Raw genomic sequence first — 15,064 nt, forward strand, 5'->3', positions numbered from 1 at the left:
CAGGACCAGAGCACAACCAAACGCATACTGAAATTATGATGATTTATGCTCACTAGAAGCAAAAATCACTTCATATTTACAAAAGAAAAAATACAGCCAATCAAATGAAACCTTGTAAAAGCACAATGGTACAAAATGTGAATTAAACAGACCTGAGTGGACTCAAATGCAAGCAGTTTTTATTATGTGAAACAAACTCTAAGCAGATTAAAGAATTACAGCAGCTTTTGATTTACCTGGCTGGCAAAGAAATGCCCAGTGATTTTCACAAAGACCTCGTCGTTCTCATCTGGGGTTTGGTCCCGCGGCACTATGACCTCTGCGCTGGTGAGGTTCTGCAGCTCATTGACCTGAAACAGGTTCACAGGAAACAGTTAATGACATCACTATCTTTCACTCATAACGGCAGTTCGGATAAAGTGTTCCAAAGTCATCAGACACATTACATCAATGTCAGGCTTCAAAAAATTTACTGCACTTAGGTTTTTGGGCAAATACTGTTCTACAAATGATCCATTCTGTGTGCCCATTCACCTGGGCAAACAGTCCTGGAGTTCATAAAATATATATTAAACCAGACTGACGTGCGTCACAATGAGTCCGGTCAGTCTGCCCTTTTCAGAGTTTTAGACAAAATAAGTAGCAGTTATATTACACAATTAGTGAAATTTAGTCATAATATTAAAAAATGGTTTCAAATGCTTTTAAAGCATTAAAGTTTCCAGTCGTTTTAATTAAGAAAATTAGTAAAGTAACAGAAAATTACTCGGGTATTTATGAAACTGTCATGTTGAGGACAACATCACATTTCCATAATTTTATCTGGAAATGTGCATCAGCTCTTTCAGCCACCACATTAATTCATAAACAGTGTCCACTTTCTTTAATAATGACATTTCATCATCTCTGGGAAATCAATATTGAATGTTTTGATTGATTCCCAGAATCGCGTTGTTTATTACTGCAGGGAAAATTTAAGCACACTTTTACTCTGTGGTTCTCAAACTGGGGGTCTTACTCCTAAATCCGATTGTATTCTCACCGTTTTGCCACCTTTCCCGATAACTCTCCCGGCTGCAGAAGACGGCACTTTTATATGCGTCTCCAACTTCACTTCCTCTTTTGCAGTAAAGAAATTCTCCTCTTTCAGCTTCCCAAATATCCGACCCTGGGCCTGAAACAGGCATGCCAAACATTGTTTACAGATCAGTGATGTAATATAACAGTATAATCAAAACTGATTAGATAAATTCTGGGGCTTTGTTTATTAAATATGATAGATTTGATACTACAATTCCTAAAAATGTATAGGAGCACTGTCTGTACGAATAAACAAAGAATACTAAAAAATGTATAATAGTCTTACATTTGAAAAAAAATCTAATTCCCCTTAACCTGCTGACTGCTATGGTAAAGGCATAGACATAAATAAACTTTTTAATAATGTAAATCATTATCTTTGAAAGTAGTTTATTCACATGATTCTGTGCTTATATATTTCTATTAACAATACCCCAGATCTGTTCCAAACTCAAAACATAATGTAAATGCAAATAATACTACTGGTAGTACTTAACCGTTCTTTGGTACTGACCGATTGTTGTTCTTGACTGAATGTTTTACCTTAAACTGAGCTTCTGGTGGCCCAGTGATGATAACCATCCTCTGAATGACATCCGGACTCTCTGCAGGTGCAATCTGCAGGTCAACAACAACAAGACAGCTTCAGACTTCCACATATGACATATTCTGCATACTGTATAGCTGCAACCTTCACAAAATGCATTTTTGCATTCTGGATAAATCTGTTCATCTAACTGCCCAAAATGATAAACCTGAACTATGACAGTTGACAAAATTAATTAATTTAACTACTATTGCTCCCAAAATAATTTATTAAAACACACAACATTATCTATTTTAATACATTATTTTGGGAGCAGTAGTGGCAGTGTACAAATTTGTGAATTCCTAAAAGTAATTTAACATTTTTAAAACATTGTTGCTTTCTATTAGCTCATAAGTGAGTGCATGTTGCTAAACTGGTAGAGTTGCTGACAAATGTTTTTACTAGTATACCAATAGTCAATAGTCAAAACTGCTTTAACAATAATGGAGGCTCCAGTGGCTAAGAGCTACAGACAAAAAAAATAAGATTATTTATCCTTATTAAAATGATATTTACTGTAGTGTACCCTTTGGAGGTAAAACAATTTAAAATACTCTACAGCTTAGGTTTGTATCATGGATCTGTGGTCACTGTTTCGGTTTGATAAAACTGTACAACTCTTAAAAGCAATCTACGATCACAAATAAGTGATTTCCTCCATTGAGGCTAACAGTGTACTTCTTGCCTAATGCTTATGTTTACAGGGCTTAGCAAATTCAACAATACAGAGAATTACCATAATTACACTTGAAAATTGACAGCTTACAATTCACTCACACGTTATATTAATGTTGTTAGACATGAGATGAACTGTGGTACAAACAAGCACTGAACTGTAGGTGGTAAACCGTTTCACCTCTGCCGATTACCCAGCAACCCACAGGGCTGTCAGAATCAACAGAGAGACGATTATGGCTAATTGGTTCACCCAAGAGGCAGTACGCCAAATCTGCGCCTGATTGGACCTTATCAATGTAGATGGATATACTGTACATGTTTTTTACTGATCTAAGAGGTGATATTCAGGCAAAAACGATGCAATGATCTTTGTTTTTACAGATATAACATGACAGCGATGGCACTTTTAAAGCTAGGAAGTCTTACCTTAATAGATGCTCCTGCAAATCGTGCCAGTTGTTTAATATGTTGGCCTTTCTTGCCAATAATAGCACCAACAGCCTGAGTTGGAATAAAGAGGTAGACCACCTCCTGTTCAGGAGCCTGCTGTGAAGAAAGCAGGAAATCTTTAACATGATCTGTAAAGATTTTTTTATGATGTATAAGAAGGATTATTCAAGAGATTGTGTTGCTAAAATCTGCTACAAGTGGTCGTTTCAGAGGCCTAGGACATTAAAAATGTCATTACGTCTCTTTAGCCTATTTTGTTTTACCAACCACCTACAATTCATCACACAACTTTAGTTGAGAACACAAAGCTATTATCTGTTTCTATATGGAGGACTGGAAGAGTCATGTGTTAAGTAATAAAGCATTTCATAGTTTAATAAGTAATTCTACAATAAAAAATAGGCATTAATACATTTGTTTACAACTTCATTTATTTATCCAAATATAAATAGGCGAATTGATAAAGTCATTCATTATTTAACGTTTTAATGGGCAAAAAAAGGCATGATTATAAAATAAATTAAATAAATTAAATATTAATACATCAAAAAATACTTCAAATTCAAAAGGGAATTTAAAAAAACAACATAAAACACTCAATAAGTACATCGTTTTAAAGTGCATTAATGAATTCCTAAATAAATAGTGGAATTTCAAAAGGTATTTGAAAATGCGATTTAAAAAGAGGAATAAATAATTGGATTTACAAATTAAACTACTTTAATCAGTCATTTAAAAGACGATTTCTTTTACTATTTGCATTTACATTTACATTTACATTTAGTCATTTAGCAGACGCTTTTATCCAAAGCGACTTACAAAGAGTATAAGGAGCAATAAGTGATATGTCATACAGGAGCAATAGTGCAATAGGTGCCAATACAAAGTTACTAGATTTACCAAAAGCTAGACCACTACCTGTTGAGAGAAAGCGAGAGGGTTAGTGTTTTTTTTTTCCTTCATCTGTCTGTCAAGTATTCACAGAAGAGGTGGGTTTTAAGTAGTTTTTTGAATGTTGTGAGAGATGTGGTTGACCGGACCGAATTAGGAAGAATTAGAAAGCATTTCCATTTCCACGCTGCCTTTCCTTTCCTGATTTGCTATTTGATTAGCGTAGTCATTTAGCTTTTCCTTTTAGCCTCTCCATTTAGCATTTCCCTGACACTTTGGATCCTTGCATTGGTAAAATGAGGTTAAACAATGCAAATTAGCTATGGCGAGAGAGATGTAACAAACTCTCTGATTGGCTAGTTCCTTGTACGTCATGTTCAGAGGTATGTTAGATGAGCAATGGAGAAGAGGATAGACCTGTTGTTCACTGCACGTGTAACCAGAGCGTTATCAGCGCCTGCTTTTACAGAAATCATAGAAAAGGAAACGTATTGTTAGAACAGGTTAGAACATTCACACTGCACGTGGAAGCAGCAGATGCTACTGTGTACTGTCTCTGTGTGAGGGCAGGACTAAAAAGTAACCCTGGACATTTTCTCCAAGAGCAGCGCACCACACACCCCCTCGCGTTCCGGTTCCCCCGGTCTGCTAATGCAGTGCAGTGGCCCACCAGTACTGAGGTACAAGGAACTAGCCAATCAGAGAGCTTGTTACATCTCTCTCGCTATAGCTAATTTGCATTGTTTAACCTCGTTTTACCAATGTTAGGATCCAAAGTGTCAGGGAAATGCTAAATGGAGAGGCTAAAAGGAAAAGCTAAATGACTAAGATAATCGAATAGCAAACCGAAAAGGAAAGGCAGCGTGAAAATGGAAATGCAAATGGTAAAAGAAATTGCCTTTTAAATGACTGATTAAAGTAGTTTTATTTGTAAATCCAATTATTTATTCCTCTTTTTAAATCGCATTTTGAAATACATTTTGAAATTCCACTATTTATTTAAGAATTCATTAATGCACTTTAAAAATATGTACTTATTGAGTGTTTTATGTTTTTTTAATTCCCTTTTTAGTTTGAAGTATTTATTGATGGATTAATATTTCATTTATTAATTATTTTATAATCACGCTTTTTATTGCCCATTAAAACATTAAATAATGAATGACTTTATCAATTCGCCTATTTATATTTAGATAAACAAGTGAAGTTGTAAACAAATGTACTAATGCCTATTTTTATTGTAGAATTACTTATTAAACTATGAAATTCTTTATTACTTTACACATGACTTGGGTCCTCCATATTTCTGCCTGACATAGTGAGACATAGTGAGACATAGCTCAGTGGTAAGAGCATTGCGTTAACAGCGCAAGGTTGTGGGTTTGAGCCCAAGGATTGCACATGCCTATGTATAAATGTATAGGATAAAGCAATGTAAGTCGCTTTGGATAAAAGCGTCTGCCAAATGCATAAATATAAATATAAACTGCATATGTCAGAGAGCTTTTTCATTTAGGAGTTAACAGTATTTCAGGTCAACACATTCATGTTACATGAGGTTTTATTAGGTAAATCCTTTTTAACTGGACATGTGTCAGTTCCAAAACTTATTGTCAATTACTGTTTTCAAATATTTTTTAAATATATTGTGCTGTTTTCAACCTAATGCCGTGTGACCACCAAAGTGTTTTTTCTGGGGCTACTTTTTTCAATTGTTTGCAATACAAGCAGCACACTTTACACATTTTTATGTTCACAGAGAGTTGAAAAATCTTCACTTTTTACTCAGCCGTCCAATCACAGTGCCGGAGGGGCAGGACAATTACCCTACCTGTTCACCCGTATCACACTATCACTGAATGTTAGAAACTATTGCAATACACACACTCATGTATACACAAGACTCTTACTCCATATGAGACCCTGGATCACAAAACCAGTCTTAAGTAGCACGGGAACATTTAAAAAAAAAGACAGAAATACATTGCACTGGTCAAAATTATCGATTTTTCTTTTATGCCCAAAATCATTAGGATATTAAGTAAAGATCATGTTCCATGAAGATATTTTGTAAATTTTCTACCCTAAATATATACAAACTTTATTTTTATGAGTGGATGGCCTGTTACAGTGCCTCTGATTAACAACTTCAAAGGCAATTTTCTCAATATTTAGATTTTTTTGCATCCTCAGATTCCAGTTTTAAACCGTTGTATCTCGGCCAGATATTGTCCGATCCTGACAACCCATACATCAGTAGAAAGCTTAATTATTCAGATTTCAGATTATGTAAAATCTCAATTTCGAAAAATTGACTCATAAAACTGGTTTTGTTGTCCAGGGTCACATATTTATTTATTCCCAACTGTAAAAAAAATACTGTGGCAAGGGGGGCGTGGTTCAGCGAAGTCTGCAGCGGGAGAGAGAGTGAGGAGACGAGCGGTGAGTGAGTGGCGCTCGCACAAATAACGAACACCTGTGCCTCATTCCAGTAACTGGCGTGGGGCGGCTTAAAAGCCAGCGAGGCAGAGATAACGGGAGGTGAGATTTGGAGCTGACGACTGGACGGAAACCGCCACGAGCCGAGGGAGCTGTGGACTACGACAGAGGCTCGAGTTATCAAGAGACTGCTTACTATTTCAAGTGTTAGATGTGTGTGCGCTTACAGCGCTGAAAGTATTCATAGTAAATAAAAGATTCGTAAATCGTCAGCTCTACCCCGATTCCGGCCTCTTCCTTCCTGTTCTGTTTGACTCTTGTTACAATTACAGTTATATTTTAAAGTACAATATTGACCGGTCTGGCAGTAATCAGACGTTGGTATGGATAAATAAAATTGAACTGAATTACACAATTATTCACAGTTCATTCATGATTTAACAGTGGGGGAAATTACTTTTTCTGTCTGACTGTCAGTCTCGTCTGTTTCCCCCCTTGACTAGGGATGGGTATCGTTAAGATTTTAACTGTATTTCTACTCTTATCGATACTGCTTATCGGTCCGGTACTTTAACGGTATTCTTATCGGAACTTTTTGATATAAAAAGAAACAAATTAGGAACAGAATTAACATTGCTTTATTTGAATTAAACAAAATTAACAATGAATAAATAATTAAAAATAAATAAAATAAACAATTTACAACAAAAGAAATTCTTTTTCATAAGGTCTTCTTTAATCCTTATCCTTATTGACTCTGTCATATTTTTTTTCTAAAGGGTAACTGAATTTTACTCTAAATAGTTATGTATTTGTACATGTTTATTTTGTGTATACTGCACTGAATTATTTCAGTTCTCAGTGTAATAATAAATGATTACACATATAGGCTGATTTATTTTTTTAAGTTTGTTAACTAATAGAAAATGGATTAAATGTGTAATTTCAATGTTGATATAAAATGTGCAAGATAACGTTAATGTAGCAATAACATATATGGTTTTTTTTCTCCCGAGGACCGAAAGCAGAACCGGTAAGGGCGGAGCTTATCGATGCTCCGGTCTTTCATAATTTTGCCCCGGGGCCCGTTTAATACCGGTTCCGGTACCCATCCCTACATCACCCATGATCCTCCACCAGGGTATATACAGGAATCATGGAGCTAAATTTAATACTTTTTAAGACCTTTTCAAGACTCTTTCCATACATTTTAAGACCTCATCGCCACTTTTTTGTTTTAATCGGTTACATTGGCGACACTTTAACTTACATTTACTATATAATGATTGTAAGATAGCACAACTAAACAGTCTTAGTTTGTAATAACTCAGTATTAATTAAACATAATTTAGAAGGATGGGAACGAAGCACAAGAGAATTAATTGAGTGACCCAATGCAAGGTTTATTAGAAAGAGAAACGAGGCTACGCTAAACGCCTTCCGACACACAGAGCAGTACACCTCACGGTTATTCCCAGAAATGGCCCTCAGCCATGGTTCCAACTCTTTATCCTCCAACCTTGTTGTTTTACAACCGGGTGTAAATGGACCTCCCACTATTCGCCTACCTACTCAATGATTAAATTCAGGCAAACTTTAGCATATGACCTCTTTGGACTAGGGATGCACGGAAGTGAAAATTCTTGGCTGAAGCCGAATAAAAATGAAACACTTGGCCGATACCGAACACGGCTTTTCTTATTTCTTCTATTTATATAGCCATTTTTTCACTATTGCATAAACTGAATGGTCAAAATGAGCTTTTTATACGTATTTTGTCTTGCTTTTCAATATAATACATATAACTTAAAATAAAATTGAGTAAAACAAGTCCCCGTTGAAAAAAACCAGCATATGCTGGTTTGGTATGTTTTGATGCTGGTTTAAGCTGGTCATGTGCTGGTCCATAGCTGGTTTAAGATGGTCAAACCAGCATCGAAACATACCTAACCCAGCATATGCCGTTTTTTTCAACAGGGGTAGGCTAAATTAAAACAAAATTTAAGCCCTCTCCCTTCTTGAATAGCTATTAGGCCTATAACTGACTGCTGGAAGAATGTACTGTACAACAAGTCCTTCAACATTATAAGCTAAAACTATGAATAAACGAAAACTGTTGGCATTATTATTGGCTACACTGCAAAATGATTTAAAGAAAAAAAAAGCAATTCTGACTGACAAGCATTTCAGTTCAGGTCTCTCCTCCAAACTCCGCCAACAAAAGTCTCTCAGAAGGAGGACTTGTGGCCGGGTGCACAGAACATACTTTGACAAGTTGTTAAGTAGGCCTACAGGGAATTGTGTGCACGCGACCACTGTATGATGTCAAAGGATGTCGCGAGTGGCGGGGCTACTGTCAGACCGCCCGCTCCAGTCTGATACACAAGTTACCGACCGGTAAAGACGCTTTCATTCAGAAATTTACTCCGGCGCGTCAAGTTCCGTGCTGTGTCTTTCTCTTTCTCTTCTTGCCGCATTAATAAAGCGCGCGCACGCGCCTCTCTCTCTACCTTGGAAAATGGCATTTAAGACTTTTTAATACTTTTAATGGCCTTAATTTTCTCTAATTTTATTTATCAACTTTTTTTCAAGACCCGCGGACACCCTCCACGCTCCCGCACCTGTCACACGTCTGCAATTCCCGCACCTGTCAGCAATCCCGTCATCACCAGAACTGTGTATTTATACTCACTATGTTTTCCCCTTTGTTGTCCGTTCTTGTTTGTGTTATCGTGTTCATTTAGTGTATCTTGCTTTTTCCTATTAAAAATATTGTTTTTATTTTCCGCGTCTCCCGAGTCTGTGGCAGTCCAGACACGTGCAGGTTTAAATGCAGTTTTTATGATTTTTCTATTTTTCCAACATTGCTAATCTTTTCAAAATTCTTTCAACAATCTTTTCAAAAAACCCATATACAGGATATAATATTAGTGCGTTATGAATATTTAATGATAATCATAAGCTTGATGTGGAATTGTGACTAAATAAAAATGTAACAAATTACGTCTTTATTAACTTAATTTAAATTAACGAATATTCAAAATATAAGTTGTTTATTAGCACAAATATTCGAATATGAAATTATTGAAAAATGCCCATCCCTTGTCACCAGCCGGCATTTTAGAGGAGCACCTGGCATTCTCAACTGCAATAAAATGCTTGGGCGGACACAAGCCCAAAGCCATTAACCTTTATTGGTATCAACCTTAAAAAAACAATATTGGTCAACCATTACACAGTATTTGTACTGTATTTTGGGGAATCCAGGACTGGAACCTTAATCTATTTTATATGTTTGTCGATGTCATGTGATGTGTGTACTCACCGTGGGCTGGTGAGAAATGGCACTAGCAGGTGGTACACCGTACAGACCACCCAGCTGTGACGAGTGACCCTGAAACACATTAAATGTATACATTTACAGTACATCACAAGAACATCTCATTGCTGCCCTCTACTAAAAATGTTATTCCACTTCACATTCACCTTAATGTTCTATTTAGCATCAAAGCCCTGATGAACGATGCATGAATTTTCATCTAAGCTGGTGTATTCTGGTTAGTGTCAGTTTGGTGCCAACATAGTAGGGAACTGACATAGTTTCAGACACTAAATGTGAGGAATGCTATAAAGGGACAGTTCACAAAAAATAAATTGTTATTAACTCATCCTTATGTCTAAACCTGTAAGGTTTTTTTAATACAGTAGTAGAATTTCTGTCTTTTGCTCTTTTTAATACAATGAAAGTGAACAGGGACTGCGGCTGAGTAAATGGTAACAGACTTTTATTTTCTGTGTGAAGTTTCTTGGTAGCATTACAGTAGCTGTCTGAACAGAATCTGATTTCTTCCAGTAGCAAGCTTACTATACTTTTCCCAACAAGTCGCAGAGGCGTGACAAAAGACACCATCACAGTTTTTTGTCACATTGTACTGAACTACAACACAGTTGGCTTTGTGCGGCACATATAACGTTTGCGTTGTGAAATGTTTGCTTAAAAGCTAGGTTTGACTCTGATTATTAAAACAAGACAAAGAAATGAAACAAGAAACACTCATGTAATTATTTATAAGTCAGTGAGATCCTCAGTACTAAGCTACAGTAAGTATATTGTAGCTACAAGCATACAGTTTCTTGACTGTGATTGTCATTGCCAATAAATTTCTACATCAGTAATCAAACATTATTAGAGATTATTATAATATTATTAAAACCCTGCTGCTACAATTTGCAATAAATGACCACTCTTCATATGTACAATATTAGTGAGGATAATGAGTGCAATGTCACACACCCACACACTCATTCTACCTTCATTAGTTCATCTATGAGCCATAAGCTGTTCTGTTTGACTCATCTGTGAACATGCAGGGGAATCCTGCAGCATGCACATCAGCCGCATGACAAACACAACTCAACACTGAGTAGGTGTCCTGCATACTAAGGTAAGCAGCAGAGATGGGAAGTAACGAAGTACAAATACTTCGTTACTGTACTTAAGTAGATTTTTCTGGTATCAGTACTTTACTCCACTATTTATTTTTCTGACGACTTTTTACTTTCACTTCTTACATTTTTACGCAAATACCTGTACTTTCTACTTCTTACATTTTCAAACCAGGCTCGTTACTTTAGTTTTAATCTGTATTTGATGCACAATCAATATTATTTCTTGTCATTGCGTGACTTTTTCAACCTAATGATAGGTCTGCCTAAAAGCCGAAGCGCTGTGTGAGGTGGCCACTAGCCAATCAAATGTAAGAAGGCGGGAGTAACTGTTTACAGAGCAAAACGGTGACCAATCAAATCAAAGAAGACGGAGTAACTGTTCTCAGATCTCGAGCGTGATATTCTGCATCATGTGGTGACTCATGAATGGTAGGGTTTTTTAGCGCGAAAGGACCAGATTTTAAATATGTAATTTAGCTATTCGCATGTTCTACAAACATATACTTCACGAAAGATGTACTGTAGTTCTGTCAGAAGTTAAGGCAGCTCGTTAAGTTAAGCGCATTATTGTTGCTGTTGTTCATTATGAATTGCATGTTTTTTGCTATCGTGGTGTGTGCGTTAAGTTCATGAACGAGTGAAAAATACCTGCTCATTGCGTTGCTTTCGATGAACTAATTATAGTGGGCACTTTTGCACAAAAATGCGCTAATTTCCTGATTGCCATTTGAAGTGGTTTCTGGACATATCCTATTAGTCTTATTTTCTAATTTTCTTAATGCATTTGCCTTGTTTGATCTGTTTGATCTATTTTCCTGATTTTTATTATATTTTTTCATCTTGTCATGATTAAAATTATAAAGCAATAAAAAACGATCCTTATCAACGTTGATTGACATTGCAATAAAATACTATCACATTATTTTGGAAGTTAAAATTTTGGGCTGGTTTTTGTTGGAGTGAGTAGGTTTTAGTGAGCCTTTGGGCTGGAAATCGTCCACCTAATCTAGCAACACTGACATCAGTTTTAATGTTGAACGAGTGTAACGTACAATGTAAGAGGCTAAACATTTAATATTTTAAAGCGAGGCATAATTTCAAGAAATTTGTTTAACCAATCGAGAAAAACAGTAATGGTTACCAAGTAAATTGACTTGCCTTGCCTAATTAATTATCTCTTTATTTCTCAGTTTTCTCTTTTTGACAAGATCTCTCAAGTGTCTACAACCTTTGTATAATGATATGTCCATGAATGGTCTGTGCTTAAAATTTAAAGGGACGGTTAATCTAAAATTGAAAGCAGTGAAATTCTGTTATAAAATGTTTTGACAATCACAGTACCAAACAGTCATTTCCTGGCTATTACGCATCACAGACATAGGCTAAGAAGCTGCCACGGACCAAGGCGGAAGGCAACACAAAGAATAGCTAAAATTATGGTTGAGAACTTGAGACAAAGGGAATTCTGTCACAATTATTATCAATACGCTTGTCCTTTACACTCTTATCTTACATCATAATTGTATTATAAATTTGTGTTTTTTTCCACTACCTAGGTAGTGGCAAATAGATTTATTCCATCAGTCTTTTTTATGCTTGTGTTCTACATAATGGTAGTTCAGTTGTGAGGTACGAGCGTGACTCTAAAACAGGTAGTAGTATTGGCTACTTTTTACTTAAGTACATTTTAGAGCCCATACTTTATACTTTTACTTGAGTAAACAAGTTTAGTCAGTACTTCAACTTTTACTTGAGTACTTTTAAACATGAGTATCTGTACTTCTACTTAAGTAAAGGATGTGTGTACTTTTGCCATCTCTGGTAAGCAGTCACTGACACGCAAGCTATGCGAGCTACGGGAGGCTCGAATTGAACTGAGAATGCATTTTACATTTCAATTAAATTCCTGACTTTGAAATGAGGTAGCAAATACAATGCAGAATTATTATTCAAAATGAAGAATTAGAAGTAGATTAAAAATGGAACTAAATTCAATGAAATTCAAAGAAATCAGCATGTAGAGTGTAGTTTTTACACACAACATATGGGGTATTTTTAGAAAAATTATAGAAATTAATATTATAATAATATATACGTATAATATAAAGAAATCGAATAATAATGTATGACATAACACCTTTAGAAAGATATAAAGAGTTCATTTGCAAAAACAACTGTTTTAAAAAAAAAAAAAAAAAATTTGTGCATTCCAAGTAATATCAATCAAACTGTAGTTGGGTTGTTTTGATTAACTAATAATTATTTCAAAAAGTACAGCTAACTAACACAATAAAACAATAAAAACATTATAATGTGTTTTATTGACGTCGCATCGTGCCGCGTCCGATGTAGACACAGTGTAAGCATTCATTTTAAAGTCAGGGGAAAATCCAAAGATCTTTTATTTATTTGTGTTACAACGCAGGTATACCATGTCATCCGTCTTATTCATCTTGTTAAAGAGCAGGTTTCATGAATCTCATAAAATTACCGGCATTTCAGTGTGTAACGTATAGCTTTCCTTCAATTTTGACGATCTGCAAAGTTGTTATTCCAAAAAGTCCATGATAAATTAAGATATTGGCTTCCAAAGTAAGGAGTCGACTCCGAACCGCCCAAACAAATCGTTAGGCTTTCGAATCTTTTGAGTGTAACATCGATACGTCACAGTGTAATTCATCAGCACAATCCCCGCCTTCCCGCGAAACAGGAACACTCTGACCTGCCCACTAGCACTTCAGGTAGTGTTGCGTATACAACATGTCCAGGGGACGCTGTGTTTTGTGCTGTGAACGCAACTGTACTTTGTTTTCGCTGCCAAAGGATGACGATGTGAAGGATCAGTGGCTAATTTTTTTTTCATACCACTGCAGTACAATTCCAACCTTGTGTAATGTGCTCGTCATTTTACCGCCGACTGCTTCTCAAATTTTGGCGAGTTCAACGTGGGATTTGCCAGCCGCTAGACCCTTAAAGATAAGTCAATACCAACTTTATGTGGTATGGAGCTCTGGTTCAGCGGGGTGGGGGAGGAACCAGGTAGAGATTTAAGAGGTACCTACGCGGAAGTATTTAAGTGACGTGTAATTGTGTGTGTAATAGACAGTCCACAGGAGCACAGTGTTGATGATAATGAGGAACAGTGTGTCAGGAATTGGCAGAAGAACCCAAATGCAGGCAGCAGTGAAGGGGTTAACAACGAATATATTTATTGAAAACAAAAGTATAAAACAAAACACCCACGATGGGGAAAAACCAAGAAAACAAGATAACATGCAGCAGACAGGACACAGATTAACTAAGACTGGGTAAACTGAACAACACTAGACAAACGCTAAATAACAGACTTACAAAACTCTACTTGTCTTGGAAAATGAAACAGACCACTGGTACGGACAGGAACAAGAACAACGAACGAGCACAGGACAAAGAAACAAGAGGGTATATATAGGGAACACAAACGAGGGATAACGACACAGGGCAGGTGTGGGTAATCAAACACTTAGGGAAGGATAACGAGGAAACGAGATGGCGGGAACAGAGACGAGACACTGGAAAAACACATGAGAGGTATAAACATCTCATGGTCTTCCCACATAAAACCCAAGAACTCTGCCCCGATCCCACCACACGACTAGAATTTCATAAACAAGACGGTGGGACCGTGACACAGTGTTGAGTTGGTAACCAGAGCGGCCATTGTGTAAAGCAGATATTTTAAGAGATGGCTTCGGTTTTGATCTAATTTGGCTCTTTGATTGTTATATTTCGTTTGGGTTGAGTTGATTCGGTTAAGTTGATTTCTTTTTTCAATTTTGATTACTTTAGTTTGGTTTATGTTACCCTCTAGTGAGAGGGCTGGTTATGAAAGGACTTGTGTTATTTGTATAAATAAAGTAAACTGTTTTATCTGAGAATATTGAGTAGTTAATGACTTTACCACACAACAGAATTATGGCGACGAGGATGATTCCCTGATTCAGGGATCTTTTTTTATATTATTATTATTATTATTATTTTTGTTGTGCGGGTTTTTGTTTTTTGTTTGTTTTTGTTGTTGTTTTTTGTTTGAGTCAAATTGGATCAAAACCGTGGCGAAGATAGAGACAACCTGGGGATAAAGGTTAAAGAAAGACTGGAACGATCTGTATAATGGAGGAACTTCAGGAGCAGCTGGAAGCTTTGAAAAGGAAATTGGCTCAAGAGAAAGAAGAGAAGGACCGATTGGTGACTGAAAATGAGAGACTTTCAAGGGGTGCAACAATGGACACTGGGACTGGTCGGCAAGACCGAAACCTAACAAAGGTAGAGGTGGTTTATGTACCTAGAGAAAAGAGATGTAAAGTCTACATGGGTAAATCTTCAAGTGTGTCTTTGCATGATTGGATCGAAGACCTGAAAAGTGTGTTTAAGGCTCGTAATTTTACTTCACATCAGGCGGTTGATTATATAGGGGAACACTTAGAAGGGGAGGCTAAGCAAGAAATT

The 15,064-nt window shown here is 36.4% G+C and overlaps 1 protein-coding gene across 5 annotated transcripts in view; it reads right to left on the reverse strand.

Annotated features, from left to right (window-relative positions):
* The window catches only part of igf2bp2a (insulin-like growth factor 2 mRNA binding protein 2a), a 111,017-nt gene that overhangs the window by 5,141 nt on the left and 90,812 nt on the right, over positions 1 to 15,064 (reverse strand). For 4 of the 5 annotated variants that reach the window (XM_057336468.1, XM_057336470.1, XM_057336471.1 and 1 more), the window contains 5 exons: positions 9,453 to 9,521; positions 2,774 to 2,893; positions 1,624 to 1,698; positions 1,043 to 1,174; positions 237 to 350 (listed from right to left, as the gene is read on the reverse strand). In XM_057336468.1, the coding sequence (XP_057192451.1) occupies positions 237 to 350; positions 1,043 to 1,174; positions 1,624 to 1,698; positions 2,774 to 2,893; positions 9,453 to 9,521 (510 nt within the window). The remainder of the gene's footprint in view (positions 1 to 236; positions 351 to 1,042; positions 1,175 to 1,623; positions 1,699 to 2,773; positions 2,894 to 9,452; positions 9,522 to 15,064) is intronic. The other variant, XM_057336469.1, reaches the window with a different exon arrangement.

This window comes from Triplophysa rosa, linkage group LG6 (genome assembly GCF_024868665.1).
Source record: "Triplophysa rosa linkage group LG6, Trosa_1v2, whole genome shotgun sequence".
Classification (NCBI taxonomy): Eukaryota; Metazoa; Chordata; class Actinopteri; order Cypriniformes; family Nemacheilidae; genus Triplophysa; species Triplophysa rosa.